The sequence below is a fragment of the Crinia signifera genome, chromosome 4 (assembly GCF_055691185.1).
Source record: "Crinia signifera chromosome 4, ASM5569118v1, whole genome shotgun sequence".
NCBI lineage: Eukaryota > Metazoa > Chordata > Amphibia > Anura > Myobatrachidae > Crinia > Crinia signifera.
The window spans coordinates 65,220,991-65,243,104 of NC_139220.1; the positions used below are offsets into that span (position 1 = coordinate 65,220,991).

The 22,114-nt window shown below is 41.4% G+C and overlaps 1 protein-coding gene across 2 annotated transcripts in view; it reads left to right on the plus strand.

The window, feature by feature from the left end:
- FBXW11 (F-box and WD repeat domain containing 11) overlaps positions 1-22,114 on the plus strand; it is a 179,822-nt gene that overhangs the window by 71,073 nt on the left and 86,635 nt on the right. For both annotated transcript variants that reach the window (XM_083181812.1, XM_083181811.1), the window contains 3 exons: positions 4,244-4,469; positions 6,139-6,325; positions 6,417-6,507. In XM_083181812.1, the coding sequence (XP_083037938.1) occupies positions 4,244-4,469; positions 6,139-6,325; positions 6,417-6,507 (504 nt within the window). The remainder of the gene's footprint in view (positions 1-4,243; positions 4,470-6,138; positions 6,326-6,416; positions 6,508-22,114) is intronic.

Consider the following 22,114-nt stretch of genomic DNA (forward strand, 5'->3'; position numbering starts at 1 on the left):
CCATTTAAAATGACATCCACTGTTTTCTATGGATGAAATGATTGAATGTGAATGGAACAAAAACGGTATTGAAATGGTAATATACCAGTTACAACATGCAATGTGAAAGGGGTTTAACTGGCTTTAGACCCGTTTTAAGAAACGTTTACAAAAACGTGTTGAAAGCAGGTTTGTAGTGTGAAAGCAGCATAAAAACCTGAGTTTGAACAAGGTTCACATCTGAGTTTTGGTGACATTGTTGCTCGCTAATTGTCACGGTAGTTACTTTGATAAAATTACAATAACAGGGTTTAACTAATTTTAGTTGAGTGTGTTCTTGTTGTGTGCTGGTATAAATCTCACCACATTTTTTGTTTAACATTTTATCCTACCTCACATACGTTTATCCTTCCAGAGGGCACAATTTCCTGGCTTGTAGAGGGGAGGAGCCAGCCAGGTTGAAGAAAGTTTTATGTGCCAGTTTCTCCTGTCGGACGACATCTATTCCCCAATCTGTGTCATTCCATATCTAGACGATCTGCTATTGTAAGCTCGGTCAGAAGAGGCTTTACAACCAGACCTTACTGGTGTCCATGCACACTCTCAGACCACGGTTGGTTATTGAACATACCGAAGTCCTCCCATATACCATCCCAAAGACTTCTCTTTCTGGGAATGGTTTTGGACACTGTACAAATGGAAGTGTTTCTTACAAGGGACAAGATATCTACCTGCTGCTCCTTGTGGACCTACTGGCACAACGTCAGGTTTCAGTGCATCAGGTTGCTCGGAAAGATGGTGGCCTCATTCGAGGCGCTCCAATTCAGGAGATTTCATTCCAGGGTATTCCAACTGGAGCTTCTGAGCAAATGGTCCGGCTCTCATCTTCATATACATTGGTAGATTGTGTTATCATTCCAAACCAGATTGTCGCTACAATGGTGTAAGCACACTCCCAACCTGCTGGCGGGCCGGAGCTTTGGTATCCAGGAATGGATTCTGGTCACGACGGATGCCAGTCTTATGTGTTGGGGTGCTTTGATGAAAGGGATGTCCTTCCAAGGGAAGTGGACCTTCTGGGAAACAAAGCTCCACATCAACAATCTGGAGTGGAGAGCAGTGTATTATGCAGTACTGGAAGAAGCCCCTCTCTTTGTATGCGAATCAGGGTTGGATTTGGGCCTATGACTGGGTTCATTAAAGGTTCAGGTTTCGGCCTTGTCCATCTTCTTTCATAAGAAGCTGGCTAATATCCCTGAAGTTCAGACGTTCCTTCAAGGTGTCTTACATATAAAACCTCAGTTTGAGGCTCCCACTCCACTGTGGGTCCTAGATGTCGTCCTGTCGTTCTTACAGTCCTCTTAGTTTGAACCTGTGGATGAGGTAGACTTAAAGTACCTCACTTTGAAGACAGTGGTCTTGTTAGCCTTAGCCTCGGCTAGGTGGGTCTCTGAACTAGGGGCGTTAGCCTGTAAGAGCCCATATTTGATCTTCCATGAGGACAGAACGGAGTTGCGTACCAAGCCTCGTTTTTTTTCCTAAAGTGGTGTCTGCATTCCATATGAACCATTGTAGTTCCGGCTAGTGGACCCTCAATCTGATGTCCCAGCTTCTCTGGATGTGGTTAGGGCACTCCGTGTGTACGTCCAGAGAATGACTAGAGTTCGCAAGACAAAGTGTCTTTGTCCTATATGATTCTCAAATGAGAGGACATCCTGCTTCAAAGCAGTCTATTGCATGATTGATCTGTAAAACGATCAAACAGGCTTATGTTGTGGCGGACCTTCCAACGCCTTCTGGGGTGAAAGCCCATTCCACACGTTCAGTGGGGACCTCCTGGGCGGTTGCTTGAGGAGTCTCGCCCCCTCCAATTATGTAGGACCGCTACATGGTCTGGTCAACATACCTTTGTCAAATTTTACACGTTTGACGCCCAGGCCGGGGAAGATACTCAGTTTGGGCAGGCGGTTCTGCGGCAATCTCTGCATGTTCCCACCCGTTCTGGTGTCTTTGATATGTCCCCAACGCCATGAACGATTCCCAGTATCCCATATGTATGCAAGAGAAAATAGGATTTTAATACCTACTGGTAAATCCTGATCTCGGAGTCCATATGGGATACTGGGTGCCTGCCTCTGTACGCAGTTCTGCTGCTACTGTTCTCACTGGTGTGAGATGTTTGTGTCACTCAGGTGACCCCCCTGTTACTTTTGTTGTCACTCAGTTGACCAAATGTATTTTTGTTGTCACTAGTGACCAACTGTATTTTTTCGTCACTAAGGAATTGTTGCCACTATGGTGACCAACTATTTTTGCTTTGGCATTGACGCGACCACTTGTTTATTCGGTACTGCTTTCCTAGCACGGCGCCCGTCTCATTGATTGTATGCCTTAAGTTTAAGGTACTTAAGGCATACAATCAACGCGATGGACCCGATTTCTTTAATCTCATGGATCTTATGCATCCATAAGATGCATGAGATCCATGAGATAAAAAATCGTGAGCCCCCAATAACCATTGTTAACGCCACCAGCACTATGGAAGAAAAAGGGGATTTGAGACCGCGCTCGCTAAAAGAGGTGTGCAACAGGTGTACTTAAAACATTTATTTTGAAAATGGGTACATGTAAATATAAAAAAATACAATAAAATGCAATAAAAAGATTGGGGGGTATCACAAGTAAAATAATAAGAGCAGGGATATTCAACCACAGTCCAATGGTGGTAATGTCCTGTGTCCGTTCCTATAATACCTCCAGGTAATTATCTTGTAGAATGCTAATTGCAATGAGGATAAGGAAGAACTGTTGGTCTCCAAACCAGGGAGCTCCCGATGTTGGGGGGTGCTCTACCCGGTGGGCTTGATGTTGTTGCCACTTGATTTCCTTGATGGGAGTGATGTTAATCTCCTAACCAGGGAGCTCCTGATGGTAGGTGGTGCTCAACCTGGTGGGCCTGATGGTATTGCCGCTTGATTCAAGGAAGGAGACAGTTCAGGAGGTTGGTCCGGTTTCAGGATGAAGATGAAAGGGGTGTCTGTAGATAGGGGTGTCCCTGCTCCCCTTCACCAACGCGTTTCGCTATGAGCTTTATCACCTTCTTTTGGGCTAGACTTCCCAATTCCAGAGACCGCAGCTCCAGCAAAACAACTCTACTCAGGCGCCCTTTGGGCCACTTTTGTGACCAACAACCTTTTTTCTGCCACCAGCACTATCAACGCCAACCCGAAGCGTGGCGAGCGGCGGCGGTACGCGTCCTCCGACCTTTTCATACCCCCACTATCCACGTCGGCGTGGAGTTGATTTTATAGTGTGGCAAGCACAGCGAGCCACCGAGCCCGAAGCGCGGCGAGGGGACGCGGACTACTTTACATGTATTCCGCGTCCCCTCGCAGGGCTCGATGGCTCGCTGCGCTCGCCACACTATATAAAATCAACTCCACGCCGACGTGGATAGTGGGGGTATGAAAAGGTCGGAGGACGCGTACCGCCGCCCCTCGCGGGCTCACTGCGCTCGCCACGCTTCGGGTTGGCGTCAAGTGGGGTGGCATTAACAATGGGGGGGGGGCATTTAGCCCATGTGGGGGGGGTTAGCAATTAAAATTGGGGTTTTGGGGCCTTTTTACATTGATTCCAATGTAAAAATCTCGTTGATTGCATCATCTCATGCATCTTATGCCGCACAAACACATAAGATGCATGAGATGCTTGAGATATCAGCCCCACACATACAATCTAGATTGTGGGCGCCGTGCTAGGAAAGCAGTACCGTTTATTCTGTGGTAGCTTTTCTGAACTGATATCTTGCATTTACCCCAAATGTCCGCATCAGTGAAAAGTTGTACACATGACTCGAAATATGACCGCTTTCTTAATATGAAGGTAAAAAAAAATAATGTATTATTATGACTGCTAACTCAGTGGTCATAACATACCAAAAAATTCTATATTTTTTTTAAAAATAGTAGAGCAAAAAAAAATTTTTTTATTCTGGAACATTTGATATTTATTGACCCTTCAGGTAACTTGCGTGCTCTTGACTGAACAGACAGAAATTCTGCTTGTGCATAATAATAGTACTATATGATTATCAATATGATGTGCAGGTGCTTAGCGAACACACTGGCTTTAAATTGCTTGTAGTGAAACAGGGTGCGCATTCTTTTTCACACCTGCAATAGCTTACATGGTCTACTTGCCCAGTTGTATTTGTGTTTAGCAAGTCTATATATAACTTGATTATTTATTTTTCCATGTATTACAGATCAGTAATGGAACATCATCCGTAATTGTACCAAGAAAACGCACAACTGACGGAAATTATGAGAAAGAAAAGGACTTGTGTATAAAATATTTTGATCAGTGGTCTGAATCAGATCAAGTGGAGTTTGTTGAACACCTTATTTCTCGGATGTGTCACTACCAACATGGACATATAAATTCATACTTGAAGCCCATGTTGCAACGGGATTTTATCACTGCACTGCCAGGTATACACAGTTGTATTTACATATGCTTAGCGAGTAGTGCCCTTTTTTAATGTGAATTGGTGGATATAGAGTCTAATCCTTTGAATGATTGCTCTTACTGGTAAAAGGAGAAAATAGAATGTGTCCACTAGTCCCAGTGACTCTTATTACTTGCTTTTTTTTTTTTTCTCTAAAAAGGTGCTTGTATGCTCTGACCTTCTTCAATATAACACCTGTGTTCTAGGCAAGGAAATCTGTCTCCACTGTTCGGTCAAAAAAAAAGACAGTAGGGAGATGTGCATATGATTTGGTTTTATAGTCCTACGTTCTAGGTCCCATAGGAAAAACTGACATACTTAATATGAATTTGCTACTACAACATTTTTAATGCAATACATAAAAGGTTGTCTACATTTACCAATGTGATGAAGTCACTTTTGGTTGCAAATACACAACTATTTCTTGGAGTTAGTAATACCCCTTTTACACCAAAATCCCTGGTCGGACCCTGGTCTTTGAACATGGGAGTTTCCAGGGTTGGACCCAGCTTCATACCCCATTTACACAGCACTGTGACCCAGGTCGGACCCAGGTCTGCACCGTTTACACTGAACCTGGGTCAGCACTGCTTTTCCCTATGGATGACATTAAAAATGTCCATTTTAGGATAAACTGCCATCCAACTTTATTTAGTAAAATATTTTTCAAAAAGTCTTATTCACTGCTCAAGCACACATAGGGGTATAAAAGTGCAGCATCACCCATGTGCTCTCCCCAGCCCCTTCCACTGCAGCAGCAGACCGAATCTCCCATGTGCCCCCCCACCCCCCCCCCCAAAAATATATAATAATAATATAAATTATACTGCATCCAATTATGATTTCTGTGTGCACTGCCCGTATCCTTCCTGGCTGCTGTCTTTTGCCACTGCAGCGCACTGTGGAAAGGCGTCCAGCACTTCTGGTATCCTTTCAGCACTACCCAGATGTGTCAACCTGGGTTGGTACCATTTACACCGCCCACGACCCAGGTCCAACCAGTGTTCAACCCTGGTCAGGACCTGGGTAGGAGACCAGTGTTACTGGACCTGGGTTGACCCCTTTTACACCAACGCTGACCTGGGTCCGACCTGGGTTATTTCTTGGTGTAAAAGGGGTATTAATATGCAGTATATTGCAGAGTGGTCTATCTTTGCGATCCTGAAGGCCAGCAAAGCTTTTAAGAAGTTATAAGCAATTCGGTTGGCAGCTCCCACCTTCTCTAACTCTTTTTAGAGAGACATTGTACAATGTGTTTCAAATGCATTGGTTGGAGACAAAGATTAACTTATGTACTGAATATGTGCCTATGATGTGTACACAGTTTGAACTGAGTGTCTTGGGGGTCGATCCCATTAATCCCTAAGGGGGCGGATGATTCGCCGACTGCGAAACACTGCACCCGAATGGCAACTCACACTCGTCTGGGTTAATAGGATAGACTTCTTGGTCAGTTACACTGTTAAAAAATAGTTGTAGACGTGGACTTTTTTTCATATACACCTTTTTTTATTGTGTTTCAAATGTTTTTGCTGAATGTGATGTAATAAATAAAAAGTTCAAATAAAAAAAAATGAAGAATTTACGCAAATCACCCATTCTTATGTTTTTTTATGTTGATAACCACTTTTGTGACTTATCCTCTATTGTAGAACAGGGCTTGGAGCATATTGCAGAAAACATATTATCTTACTTGGATGCTCGATCACTGTGTGCAGCAGAACTTGTGTGCAAAGAATGGCAGAGAGTGATTTCAGAGGGCATGCTGTGGAAGAAATTAATAGAGCGAATGGTGCGTACTGATCCATTGTGGAAGGGGTTGTCTGAAAGAAGAGGGTGGTAAGTGTTTTTGTTTTTTTTTACTATATTTTTAAATGTTTGGTATTGAAGTAGATCGGGTAACTTAACTACATTTTTTTTTTTTGTTCAGGGATCAATATCTCTTTAAAAACAGACCAACTGATGGCCCACCAAACTCATTTTACAGATCACTGTATCCCAAAATTATTGAAGATATTGAGGTACGTCATTTTTTTAATAATATTTTGGCCTGTACCCAGATTTACTGTAATGATGCTAAAAATTAGACTTTACAGTTCCTTTTTTTTTCTTTTTTCATCATTGGAGGTTAAAAAAAAAATAAAAATAAAAAAAAAAATAAAAAACCATGGCACTCTGATTTTAGAATTAGGAGCAAATAAAAAAAGAAAAAAGAAAAAAAGTAAGATCTGTGAAGGACTGGGACAATTCACTGTCCTCTATAATGTTTAGAGTACACCAATCGCAAATTTGGAACAAGAAGTAATCTGAATCTTTCTTTCACCTTGTCTCCACCATGTCGGCTTTCATTACAATTAGTGCTGTAGATTGTGTATGGTAGAGATCAGCCAATATGGTGACCAGATAGAGAGCACTTAAAGTATACACAGTAGACAGTATATACATATATTTATAAACGATCTATTAAAAAGGCAAATATTTAGAGGACTTGCGCTTCCGGTCTCATGCGGGCAGCAGCTTGATACAGCTGCTCCGCACATGGACCGACTCACCTGCTGTCTGGGCTGACCCCCACCCAGCCCATAATCCGACCGCATAACCCCCGCTGAGGCACCGCTGCAGCAAATGGAGAAATTTTTATCCCACCCGGGTAGCCAAAAGTCGCAGCAGGAATGGCCGGAGAAGCGCCCGGCCAAATAAAATATGGCACCCGACACGGCCTCAGCTCCCCTTAATCCAGCACAGAAGCTGCCGGATGTACAGGTACAGCTGCGCCCTCCAAACATTGACCACCCTGTCACATACAATGATATAGTGACTGCTATAACAGCCACAATGACTCCCCTGCTATCAAAAGCAGTGGCAGACATAACACTGCAACTGCAGCATCTCACAAACAGAGTCTCTGACAATGAGAATAAAATAGGAGCGGTGTGTCATGACATGCACATTGCACAGCGAGACATTATCAGAATACAGAAAGAAAACATGCAATTATGGAACAAACTTGACGAAATGGAGAACTGTTCAATATAATAATGTCCGGTTGATCTTCCCGGAAAATACCTAATCTGGTCTGGGAAGGTCACAAACTCAGACTTTTCCAAGATTATTCGGTGGAACTTTCCAGACAAAGAAAAGCTTTCTCCCCCATCTGTACAGCCCTGGTTGCTGACTAGATAAAGTTTGCCCTCATTTACCTGGCCCGTTTGTGCATATTTACAGAAGGACCTGCATTACGACTTTAATTCTCCAGAAGACCCACAAGCCTTTCTGAGAGAGAAACGAAGGCCACACCCTGTAGATATAACTGACCCACCTAACTGACTTTTCTCTAATATTATATCTACATTGTCCTGAAGAAAAGATGCATATGAAAAGTTTAGTTGACTCATAGTTTCATCCACCTGAAAATCTGTATTGCCTTTAAATAATTCAGGATGACTCTTGAGTTCCAGTTCTAACTAAGTAAAATGTGTTCAGAGTTCAAATATTTTATATAGATATTATTCATATTTTTTTCTGTACGTATAGATACACAAGGTGTGTCTATTAAATTCCAGGACTGTACGTGTAGTTAATGAATGAAAATGTGTAGGAATGCGTCATCATGTGGATGTGATAGCATAACCAATGAGGTGCAAAGGTGGAACAAATGCGCAGTGATTGTATCAGCATCCGGTTTGGAGAAGGTAAACGCAGGTGGTTCATTAGAGCGCTTGTCACGGTCGGTGATGGAGCAAAGAGTGAATATCAAGTTTTGTTTCAAAATTGGGAAACCGCTGAGTGAAACCTACGAGTTACTGAAAATTGCATATGGAGATGCTGCTATGTCCCGCTCCTGTACTTTCGAATGGTATGCACGCTTTGGCGATGGCAGGGAAAGCACGGAAGATGATCAGCGCAGTGGGCGATCCATCACAAAACTAACAGAAAATGAGGTCGCAAAAGTCTGTGCTTTGGTGACTGCAGATCGCCGAAAGACCTTTAGGATGCTTGTGGACGAGTTAAATATGGGCAAGGACAAAGGGAGAATTTGGGAAAGAGAAAGATTTGTTCGCGGTTTGTGCCGCATTTTTTGACCGACGATCAGAAGCAATGCAGAATGGAAGCTTGTGGGGACTTATTTGACGTCGTTTCTACAATCGATCGTGACAGGCGACGAATCCTGGTGTTACCAGTACGATCCCGAAACAAAGAGACAGAGTTAAGAATGGAGATCACCATCTTCTCCAAGACAGAAAAAATTCCGTTTCCAGAACTCGAAAGTGAGTCTTGTTGATCGCTTTTTTTGATCCATCACGAGTTTGTGCCACCTAATCAAACTGTCAACAAAGAGTACTACGAAGCTGTTTTGCATCAGTTAGTTAAACGAGTACACCGCGTGCGACCGAATATGGATAAAGGCAGCTGGCTCCTACTGCATGAAAATGCGAGGCCCCACTGTGCTCTCAATGTGAAGTGCTTTTTGGCAAAACATGACATCGTAGAGGTTAATCATCCTCTGTATTCTCCTGATTTGTCACCTCCTGACTTTTACTTGTTCCCAAAACTTAAAACTGATCTGAAAGGGTATCAATTTCAGGATGTAGAGGACATAAAGAAAAACGTAACCGCTCAACTTCAAAGCCTATCTTCAGAGGACTACGAAGCGTGTTTCCAGAATTTGTACCGCTGTGCACAAGTGTGTGAGTGCCGGAGGTGATTATTTTGAGGAGTATTAAACGTATGTTTGTTTTTAATTATTCATTCCGTTGTATTAGCCCTAGTCCTGGAATTTAATACACACCTTGTATATCAATGTCTTGATATATTCTCCTACCCCCAGCTTTTAGCTTTTAATTGTCTATAGTATTACCTCCTTTACTCCACTATTACATTTTGACAATACGGTTAGATGTATTGTTACAAAGCGAGAGGTATAGCCATTTTAGCTCAAAAAAATATCCCTATAGACATCACTTAATCCCAAGCTGATCCAGAGGGAAGATATTTATTTGTATCTATGAATATATATATATATATATATATATATATATATATATATATATATATATATATATATATATATATATATATATATATATATATATATATAATAAACCAATCGTAGTATGTTCCATATATGCCCCAAATACATATACTAAATCTTTCTTTGCAAATATTAATACACTGCTTATGCCTCACAGAGCCACTCCTATAATACTATGTGGAGACTTTAACCTTATGGCTCACCCCATATTAGATAGATCCTCAACCACCTCACGACACAGACAAAATCCCAAATTTGGTATTCCCTTTCTGCTTAAATCCTTAGGATTAGTAGATACATGGAGAGCCCTCCTTTCCTACAAACCGAGAATATACCTGCCTATCTGCGGCACATGCCACATTCTCGAGGATTACTTCAGCACATCTGAAAGTCTTTTCCCTCATGTAACAAATGCGGTAATTCACCCTATCCTCTTATCTGATCATGCCCTTATTCAGATTTCCATACAAATCTCTAAAGAAATCTCCACATGTAAGACATGGAGATTCCCAGCTCATCTTACCCATTCTCCCCCCTTTGCTACATTACTAGAATCAGAATGGACAGATTTGCATACCCACAATAGTGAAACTCTAGCTACAAACCCCCCTGTGTACTGGATGGCAGCAAAATCAGTCAGAGGCACCATCATTATATATGAAGCCCAACTTAAACGACAATATTCACATAATTATCTCCAACTTCAGGAATCTCTCACTGAGGCCTACTCTACATATATTTCCAGCCCATCATCCTCTAACAGACTTGCAAACAAAATCTTTGATAGAATACTTATTGCCGGCAGCCCCGGGGAGAACACACCAGACCCACAGGGGGATGGGCGTGACCACGGCAGGACGTGCGTAAGGGCGGGCTTCTGACCTCCCCCATGGCTACCGTCTATGTTGACGTCTCTCCCCATGAACCGGTGAACCTACCCAGCCTGTGAGCCCTTGCTGCCGCCGTGTCTGTCTCAACGTGAGGGAGTGATAATCGGGCCGCTGTGTCTCTGTGTGCCTCTGTGCACCTCCGTGTGCTGCCCCGCTGAAGCCGGAAGGAAACTGAGAACGCCGGCGAATGACGTAGCGGCCGAGCGTCTTTCCTGTACGGCCGCAGACAAGCTCCGGGTGCGTGTGAGAGACGCGAACCGGATAAGAAGCAGTCGCAGGCGGAGAGGCACAGACCCTGTACATCTGGGTGTCTGTCAGATCCTGTAAGTGCCTGCCAGGCGTTGTGTGAGGACGCCGGAGCAAGGCACGCTAACTACAGAAGCTGGGGCTGTGTCCAGGGCGCGAGTGAGAGGCGCTGCCCTGTGAAAAAGCCTGAACACAGTGTATGCGGTTAACAGAAGGAGTTTCAAGGCTGGAGGGAGTAGAAAATCGGAGGCTGGAGGGTCCATGACAACGGGGAAGACAGACAAACTATCTGCAGCAGGAGATAAGCATAAAGAAAGGCAAAAGTGATCAGCAAGTGGTGAGCAAAACTGAAATTGATCTGTTTAGAGTGGATGTATGATAAACACTGTGAGCCCTGTGATAGAAAAACATTCACTAATTCGTGACTTTAACGACAACTCTAAGTGAGTATATACCCAGGGCTGAGAGTATTCTACTAAAGAGACTGCACTGAGTATATAGTGGCACACATCTTTCTGAATTAAACCAGTTTTGGTGAAAAACCCTCCCTGACCAGCTCTGTCAAGGTGGCAGTAAAGACCTGGCCCCAAGTAATTTCTACTGTGCAAATACACATTAACAGGCATCAACATGGGCAAAACAGGCCAGTGTACAGCTGCGGCCAGACTCGAGAGATTTGCCAGGTCCCAGGCGGGTAATAATTCGCAAACAAGCACCCCCCAAACAACTCCGATTAAAGAAAATAAGACCCCGCAGCAACCCGAGGTTACGTTGCAGCAGGTGTTGGCAATCAATACCTGTGAGACCCGCCTTTTGGTACAAATACACAAAGTGCAATCAGATATTACCCTGCTCAGAGAGGATGCACAAAAAATCCGCGAAAGAGTGGGGGAGGTGGAGAATCGTGTGGCGGCGGTGGAGGACATTGTGGCCCCATTACAGAAACAAGTTAATTGGGTGTCAGGACAATTGGCAGATGTACGACTAAAAATTTCTGATATGGAGGGAAGATTAAGACGAAATAACGTCCGCTTTATAGGTTTTGAAGAGCGTATTGAGGGCAATGCCCCCGAAAAATTCTTGGAGGACTGGCTAATACAGTTGTTTGGCAAAGGGGCCTTCTCAGGACAATTTACTATAGAGCGAGCTCACCGAGTTCCTGGACGGGCACCTCCTCCGGGGGGACCCCCGCGCACAATGATTGCCAAATTGCTTAATTTTAGGGACCGGGACTTGGTGCTGAGATTGGCACGGGAGAAAGGGGAGCTTTGCTTTAATGAAAAAAGAATTTAGGTCTTTCCAGACTATTCGGTGGACGTGCAAAGAGACCGAGCAAAATTTAAAACCATTAAAAACCGTCTTAGAGAACTGGGACTGCACTATTCGATGCTCTATCCCTCTAAATTAAAAATAGTGTCAGATGGTGCTACCAAGTTTTTCTCTACCCCAGAGGATGCGGCCGGTTGGCTGGATAGCACACATCCGGGGAGAAAACAGCTGGGGTCCAGCTAGCCTTCCACATTTGGGGGTCTGACATTGTGACCTAGTGTATTTGCATCAAGTGTACTATGCTATGTTTATGCTTATTCTTTTTTTTTTGTTGTTGTTTGTTTTCCTTTTTTCTTATTCTCCTCTTTCAAAAGTGGGGATACAAGTGCCGGAATGGGGATTGACCGCATTATGTTCTTTTTTCTTGTTGTATAAAATATAATACTAGAGCAGTGAGCTATGGGGGGGGGGGGGGGGGGGGGACGACTTTTTTGTGAGCAGAGGGCATGGTCCCTATGCCAGCTGCCTAGTCCAAGGATGGGCAAGCATATATATATATATATATATCCGTTTTTTCTTTTTTATTGTTAGCATTCCAATATGGTTAGAATAATGACCTGGAACGTCAGAGGGCTGAACAGTAGGGTTAAAAGAGCTTTAGTTCTTAAACAGTGCAAGAATATGGAAGCAGATATTATCTGCTTACAGGAGACACATCTATGTGGGGATCGCTTGGCCTCCTTGAAACGACCATGGATAGGTCATTTGTATCATTCACCCTTTTCATCCTCCTCTAGGGGAGTGTCAATATTGATAAAAAAATCCCTGGTTTTCAAGGCAGGAACAATAAAGATAGATAGTGGGGGAAGATTCATATTCTTCCAGTGTTCTATTGAGCACGTAAATATGTGTATTCTTACAGTGTACATCCCACCCCCGTTTGCATATGATGTTGTTAAACAAGCTGTGGAATTTGCAGCATCATTTCCAGATAATGGGGTAGTCTGCCTGGGAGATTTTAATAATGTTCTATCGACATGTTTAGATAGATGGAACGGGTCTGGTAATAACAAGGTTAAAGAAGACAATAGATTCGCTAACTTTGTAGGTGCAGTTGGATGGCAGGATCCGTGGAGGATGAGGAATCCTGAACTCCAGCAGTACTCCTGCTATTCATCTGCACACAAAGTCTTTTCAAGAATAGATATGATATTGGTTTCTAACCAGATCATGGATAAAGTCACCCAGGTAGAATACAAGGCACGGGGAATTTCCGACCATTCGCCAATATGTATACAAATTAATCTGACGATAGAGACGGGATACCGTTACTGGAAGCTGCAACCGTACTAGCTCTCTCAAATAGGAGATCAAGATGAAATAGAAGCGATAATAGTAGAATTCTTTAGTGAAAACAGGGGGACAGTTGAAAATACGTGTTTGTGGGATGCCTTCAAAGCATATTTAAGGGGCATCTTTATTAAAAGAATTGCTTTTGCCAAACAGTCAAATCGAAAGAGGGTAAAAGAATTAGAGGCAAGGATGGTTGGGCTAGAAAATAAGTTTCTGGGGAGCAGATTGGAAGTGGATAGAATAGCCTGGCAATCGGCCCATAATGAGTGGGTAGAATACCTTCAGGATGTGACGTGTCGTAGGCTGACGGCTAAGTCTCATGCGTGGTATGCTAATTCAGATCGCGCTGGAAAATTTTTAGCCTTCCTGGTAAAACAGGATAGGCCACCAAATATAGTTTCGATGATAAAGACAGAATCAGATGAAGTAATATGTGAAGCCCCTAAGATTGCTGAAGTCTTTGCGTCACATTTTGAGAGTGTGTACAGGTCTCGCTCTAATTGTGGAGAAGAAGAAATAGGGACTTATTTGAGGAGGCTCAACCTATCTAAAATATCTCCCTGTGCAAGGGAATCCTTGGATTCACCACTGACGTTAGAAGAAGTGACAATAGCAATTAATTCTTTCCCGAAAGGCAAGGCACCTGGATTGGATGGCCTCCCCATGGAGGTGTATCAGAGGTATATCAGCGATCTGGGCCAAAGGCTTTTAAATGTATTTGTGACTATGGAGGAGGAGATGCGCACTCCTACCTCAATGACAGAAGCCACGATAATTGTAATCCCGAAGAACGGGAAGGACCCGACTAGGGTTGATTCATATCGGCCCATTTCGCTGATCTCCGCTGATGCAAAAATATATGCAAAAATATTAGCAAATAGGCTCAGGAAGGTAATTGAACAAGTAGTTCACCCAGATCAGACGGGTTTCATGGCAGGGAAATCGACAATGATTAACATTCGAAGGGCTTACACTTATCTCCAATGTGCCGAATGTGACGGGTCGGACGCATTGCTCGCATCCTTTGATGCGTGCAAGGCGTTCGACTCGGTCGAGTGGAATTTTTTATGGCAGGTACTCCATGAGTTTGGCGTTGGAGATGGGTTTATAAGACGGGTATCGCTTCTATACCAGAATCCGATGGCTAGGGTGACGATTAATGAATTTACTTCTCCCCCCTTCCACCTTTATAGAGGTACCCGGCAGGGGTGCCCTCTTTCCCCTTTTTTATTTGCCATGGCGATGGAACCCTTGGCCTGTCAGTTAAGATCGATACTGAAGAGGGATCAGGAGACAGGGTACGCTAGGAGAAATTTAATATCACTATTTGCGGATGACTTATTGGTTGGACTGGGGGAACCGCAAGATCTACATATGGTGATAGGAAATCTTCAGGAATTTGGGGATTACTCCGGGTTGAGGATGAATTGGAATAAATCTAATTATATACAACTTAGTAAACAAGAGGACTCAACCTTGAGTAGTGAAATTTCACTAAATAAGGTGGAAAGGTTTAGATATCTGGGAATTGTAATGTCGAATAATTCAGTAGATTTCATCATAGATAACGTTGTTCCCTTTATAAGTGAACTTAGGGCTAAATGCCGGAGTTGGTCTAAATTACCATTATCCCAAATAGGACGGGTAAATTTGCTTAAAATGATAGCGTTGCCTAAATTTTTGTATATAGTACAGCAGTCCCCAGTTTTTATTAAGGATCAGTATTTTAGGAAGATTAAAAGTATCATTTCATCTTTTGTGTGGAGGGATAAGCGACCTAGGGTAAGGTTGGACACTCTGAGCCGTGATAGAAATAAGGGAGGACTTGCCCTACCAGAATTTAAAGTATATTATATTGCGGCCCAGATGGTACACCTATGCTCATGGGTACGACCTGATGAGGTCACAGAGGAGTTGATAAATATATTAAGGTGTGTGAATCCAGGGATTGCCCCCATACAGAGATTGATGGTGAAGGGGTTGGGTAGGAATCTGCCTCCGATAATATGCCAGGCTGTTAAAGTCTGGATATGGTCATGTAAGCTTACTAAATACGACAAGTTGGACCCTGACACTCCTTTTATGTATTTACAAACGGTGAGCCATTTGAAAGAACAACAGGGTGTGAGATGGTGGAACGATAAAGGGGTAAGCTCCATTGGACAGTGGTACGTTGATGGGGGGTTGAAGTCCTTTACCCAAATGCAGGTGGAATTTGGTCTACCTAAGGAAGCATTCTATAAGTACCTACAGATAAGGAGTGCCTTGGTCCAATTTGAAAAAGAAGATGGGTGAACGATAGAGGACTCCCCGTGTAAAAGATTCATTAAAACATTAGGGCAGGGAGGGGGGGGGGGGGGGGGTAAACGTCTATCTAAAATGTATAGGTTTCTCCACGCCTATTCACAATCAGAGGAACTGGGGATACTAGAGTCAAAATGGAAGGAGGATATTTCCCTCCTTGACGAGGCGAGTTGGTGCTCTGCTCTGAATGGACTTAAAGACGCGACCAATTCCATGCGGGTACAACAGATACAATTTAATATCCTCCATAGGATCTATCTGACACCTGTCCGTATGAAGAAATACACACACTCTAGATCAGATAAATGCCCTAAATGCGGTATAGCGGCTGCGTCTTTTATACATTTGCTATGGGACTGTAAAATAGTGAGCCTTTTTTGGGGAGGGGTAGGTAGCATTCTCGAACAGATTGGTATTCCAAAAGTCGCGTTAAATAAACTTAATATGATTCTGGGGGTATGTAAAGAAGTAGGAATAACAAGAGATATGAAACAGCTGTTTAAAAATCTGACCTCACTTGCTAAAGTTATAATTGCCCGCCAATGGTTGGCTTCTAAAGGTCCGGCAGTGGCTGAATGGATTATGCTGGTAAACTCCACTAGTAGACATGAGAAATTTGTATACGCATCCCGGGGGGTGTCTCCAAAGTATTATAGTATATGGAATAACTGGAACCGCTCAACATATTACAGTGTGTGTAATGACTTAAAGGATTAAAAAAAAAATTATTTTTATTTTTTTTAATGTATATATAAGTATAAAAGGTATAGCAAAAAAGTATCTATATGAATAAGAATAAAGTTGGATGTTACACTAAGGAGAATTAACACTTAAGTATTTTTTTTTTTTTTTTTTTTCTTCACTAGATAAAAGGATGTAAGCTCGCAGGAGCAAATAAACACAATATAAAAGGAGCTTTAGAATATAAAGATATGTGCACTATAAGCAATATGTCTATAAAGAAAAGTAAATCTAGATAACCTAGGTCACTTTCACTAGATAATTGGTTGGAAGCTCGCAGGAGCAAATAAACACAATATAAAATAAGTGTTAGAATATAAATATATGTGCACTATAAGGAATATGTTTACATAGAAAGTGGATGAAAGTATATGTTTTTTTTGATTCCTTGTCTAGAGGGATAGCGGTGTTGGGGATAAGGGTGGATAGTTCCTATAAGTATGAAGGGAGGCTGAAATAGGATGTAATAAGAAAGGAACGGAGGATCAATTAATATTAAATCTGATAACCCATGTATATGAAAATAGTCAAGAAGACTCAATTATTGATATAAATACAATGTGCAATGGTATGTTCTATGTACTCGCTTTTATGTATCTGTGTATTGTGTAGTGTTGTTTGTTGGTATATGTATACATGTAAATGTTTTTTTTTTATATGGAAAAAATACAAAAATAAAGACTCAATTAAAAAAAAAAAGAAGACATTGCCGTCTATGGGGGTATTCAATGTGGGGGGTCACGGCAGTCGAGCTTGCTTGACCGCCGTGACCCAGTCCCGTTCTCGGTCAGCTCGACCGTGAACACGCAGGCAGGATTCAATGTCCCGCGTGCAGCGGGACGAGAGGGGGGTGCAGCCGCGAGCTGCAGCCGGCAGCTCGTCCCTTCCCGGCAGAACGAGCCCGACAGCTTGTGATATTGCTTGTGCTATATTAACACATTATTCACCCAAATCAGACAGGCTTTATATACAGTAAGGTAGGCACTCAGTGCAGAATGTGAGAGAGGTTCTAGCAACCACCCAATCTCTCTATTCCAATGAGTGTTCTAATAATCCAAATCTAATTTTATCAGGAGACGCAGAGAAGGCCTTTGATCTGGTCCTATGGCCACAACAATGTCTAACTTTGGCATACCTCCCGCCTATATTGCCTTCATTAAGATTATTTACACTAACTCATCTTCCCAGATTGCATGTAACGGCTTCTTGTCACCCCCTTTTCCTATCCAAAGAGGTACTCGTCAGGGATGCCCACTCTCCCCCTTACTTTTCGCCATAGCGATCAAACCCCTAACTTTAGCACTTAGAAGGTCTATATCCTTTACAGGTATTTTTATAAATAATAAAGAAATGAAGTTAGCATTGTTCACAGATGATATGCTATTGTTTGTCTCCAACCCCCTTGTGTCAATACCAGCTATCATGGATTTCATTGAATCCAAGGACCCATCTCTGGGTACTAAATTAACATTTCTAAATCAGAAGTTCTTCCACTAATGTCCGTTTCTCCCCGAATTCAATTGCACCCCATTATGTCCCAGTTTCAAATAAAACATACACATATCAAATATTTAGGCATAGCAATAACCAGAGACCCTCAACTGCTGTATAGAAATATCACCCCACTAATCTCAAAAATCAAAACCCAATTAGACGGATGGACAAAATTACCATTATCACTCTTAGGTAGAGCATTTGTGCTAAAGAGTATAATATTCCCAAAAATCTTTTACTGCCTTCAACTAATCCCTTGTATACTACATAACTCCGATATCAGACTCTTAAATACGATCATGTCCAAATTCTTATGGGCAGAGAAACGTCCAAGAATGGCAATCCACAAACTAATGAAATCACGCTCAATGGGAGGCCTTCAGATACCCAATTTCCAACATTACTCTTGGGTAATACATTTCCGCGTCATTAATGATTGGTTACAAAACTCATCTACGTTTACAGATATGAATTTAGATGCAGCTATTTTCCATCCTTTCTCTCCTAGTGCTCTACTCCACAATCCTTATTCCCCCACACATCTTAAACCACATCCTCTTTAGGGGCTCCTATAATGCTTGGCTTACAATAAACAAAAAATTGCTTAGAGACCCCACTAAATCCCAGTATTTACCACTGGGGGCAACCCTACTTTTCCCCCCTCCTTGACCAATTCCACATTCAGAGAATGGAAAAATAAGGGACTAGACTTAGCAACAAAGTTATTCGATCCTGGAGGCTCTATTTTTCACTTTTCTACTCTGAAAACTACTTACAATCTATCGAATACACAGTTCTTTATGTAACTCCAAGGTAGACACGGTCACACCCTTGATCCCATTTCTTTTGTCAACACATGATCCAGACCCTTTATCACATACTTTCGCTCTACTGAGTGTTTCCAAGTACAAAGCTAAATATATATGTGATACCTTATCCTCACATACCATAGACAAGTTTAACCCACAACTCTTATACAAATGGTCATTAAACATCCCCAGTATAACTGATAATGATGATCTTTTTGCTCACTTCGCGCAAACAATGAGTCACAATCTGCATACCTGCAAGAAGTACATTTTAAAACCATACATAGATTATGTATTGCCCCGGCTCAAAGCTAACATATAAATTTTGAAGCTACTGGGGAATGTTTAAAGTGCAAAATGGCAAATGCCAACTTTCCACTGTTTCTGGTCATGCTCTAAAATACTGAGATTTTGGCGTAAAACATTGGTATCTATTAATGGTATATGCTCGTCTAACTTCCCCCTGGATCCACGGGCATGCCTCTGTGCAAACTTTTCGGGATGGCAGATTCCACCACCTCTCTCAGCTAGTATATCATTCCTTACAACCATCTTTACGATGGCTTAAAAGCTTATCCTAACCCACTGGACAGTCAAAACTGCCCCTAGGTTAGAAGATCTGAAAAATAGAATATATAAATTAATGCTATAGAATACTGTATATTAATTAATGCTTTTTGACAAAAAGAAAACCTCTGAATAATCCCACTATGCCTCCGGACAAATCTTTGTCCAAATGGGGATGCTTTATGGAGTCCTTACCTCAACACCAAAAAACCCAAGCTATCCAAAATTTAACCCTAAACTGATATTATACAATGATTTGACTGGCATTCCAGATTGCTTGTGTGGGTGTTTCCTGGATACATTACGAATGACAAACTCACTACCAAGGACGAATACATAGTATCCTCCCCAATGAACCCAAGGATATACCCCAACTTCAGCAGAGGAGAAGTGGAAGTCCTATATTGTAAATGTTTACAGGAAGATACTGGCCTAACTCGCCCTATATAAGCTATACAAATGACATCACTATATTTAGAACCTATTCCATTAGATTTACCACTAAGACTAGACTCAGTGACACCCACTTCATTTAAACCCCTTCCCCCCCTGATGGATCCTAATCCCCCCCCCCTTTTTTTACCCATCCATCATACCATGCTATCACCCCTTCCATACTGTATTTGAAGGGTCTCTTTATTTAAATGCTCGGTTATATTACCCTACTTAACTATTTATGTAGAAATTTTACTACGGTAAAGTTCTCAGACTATATATATGCCAAGGATAATATCCTGAATACCTTACGTGATATAACAGGACCTTCGCTGGTTAATATGGGAATGTGTGGTTATGTTACTAAAGCTACAGATATGACTATACGTGTGTGGGAAATTCCACTCTTTACATGAATCTCTAATTTCAAGTTTTCGATTGTCTATATTGTTAACTTATTGTGACTTATTCATTTCAAATAAGAAATTTATACAACAAAAAAGCAAATATTTAGAGCCACATTCTGGTCAGTAATGCAAATCTGGTGATTATGTATTCTCTCAATGAGTAAAGGCCCATACACACTAGAAGATTCTTTCCAATTGCTCTGATTAGAATGAAATCTGGAAATTTTTGGGAACAAATCAACCATTTTCTCCCAAAAGTTGGAAAATGGACAAAAGCAATAATCTGCATAAATAGATTTAACCAATTTGTCTATGACCATTTTCATCTATTTTCCATGTTTAGGAGCAAATTGTCAGTTGTCATTTGCGCCAAAAATTTCCAGATTTTCATTCCAACCAGACAGATTGGAAAGATAATTTTCTAGTGTGTATGGGCCTTAAGCAGAGTCTGCACTTTATTATTTAAATGTCATAGCCAGCAAATTTTCAATCATAAGGGATTCTTCAAGCGCTATCAACCACCTCCATTTTATGTCACAAATCAAGATAATGGAGAATAAAATAATTCCCAGAATGGAGAGAATATATACTCACCAGATTTGCATTACTGACCAGAATGTGGTTGTGAGTATTTGCTTTTTAATAGAGCTGTTTATAAATGTGTATACTGTCTTATTCATGTCCTATGAATAAATCTGAATATTTTTAACTTTTAGCGTTCTCTAATGTACTGTTTGCGTGTGCTGAATATTGGTTACCATTAAAGCCATTTGGGAGCTGCTGTTTTTAATATTTAAGTGGTTAATGTGTTGATAGGAAGTAATATTTACATATAAATCTGTGATACTCTCTGCGCCCATTTTTAAAATGTTTTTATATGGGACCATATCTAGTAACATGATGAATGTTTCAAGATTGGAAGATATGTATTTGCTGAAAATGATCTGCAAGTAGCTAAAAAATATTTGCAATGTACGGATAATTATTAATCAGAAAAATAAAACTATTAAAACGATTTTGAGATATGTATAGTGCCCCTTTATAGAGGTAGGAAGTATTTCATTTTAAAACCTAAGCTTCCTTGTATCGTCTATAGTCAAAAGCAGCCAGTATTTTATCTTTAGTTGCAACTTGTTTTGTACAAATAACAAACTGCACATTCTCTTGCTCCCTTTTTTCTTTTTATATTTAAAACTCAGAATCATGCACTTAAGGGCCCAAAGTTTGTCAAAGCTGCTTGCTCATCAGTGGTTTTGCCCATTTTGGGTTAGTAAATATAGCCCCATTTTAGTTTACATTAAATGACCATCCGTTCTGTATTCAGCCTGCTTTTTTTCAGCTTCAAAGTAATAAGATGATTTCAGATTTTGAACAGCATGTGAACATGACAGAAGCCCTTTTTTTGGACAACTGCAGCAATTTCTTATTTTATATAGCTCATGGTTATTTATCTGACAGTTGAGACATGCATAGGCTACTTGTATGTCCAATTGTAGGGTCACCCAGTTTCTGATTAAGTTTTTTTTAAACATTACTTTTTTTTTGAAAAATGTTCACATATAAATGTGGTACGGAAAAAATAGTAGGGCAGCCAGGTACAGCGAAAAACACACAATTGAGGCCCAGTTGGCCTTATACCAAAACAAACAAGAGAAGAAAAAAATTACATTATAATAATTATAATTACAAAACTTTGTATGGGGAAATGTTGTACATACAAATCAGTAAAATAATTGTATACAGTCGAGTGGCCCATTTGTTCTCTATAGAGGTTTCAGCCATACCATTTCTTAAGAATTGAAGGAGAGGAGAATTATTTGGCCCCAGCAGTTTCAAGCCTGAGGATCGCCTCTGATCAAGTTGTGACCTATAACATATTTCTCTCCAGTGGACAATTGATCCAAGTATATGTGAAATAATGCTATAGCAGGGTCTGTAGGGATGGTCACACCTAGGATCGTACTTATCTGAAACACCTCTTCCCAGAGTGGTTGTAAATGCGGGCAAGCCCAGAAAATATGGTAGATATCACCAAACCTTGAAACACTTCCTCCAGCAGAATCTAGATGTAAAAGACCACA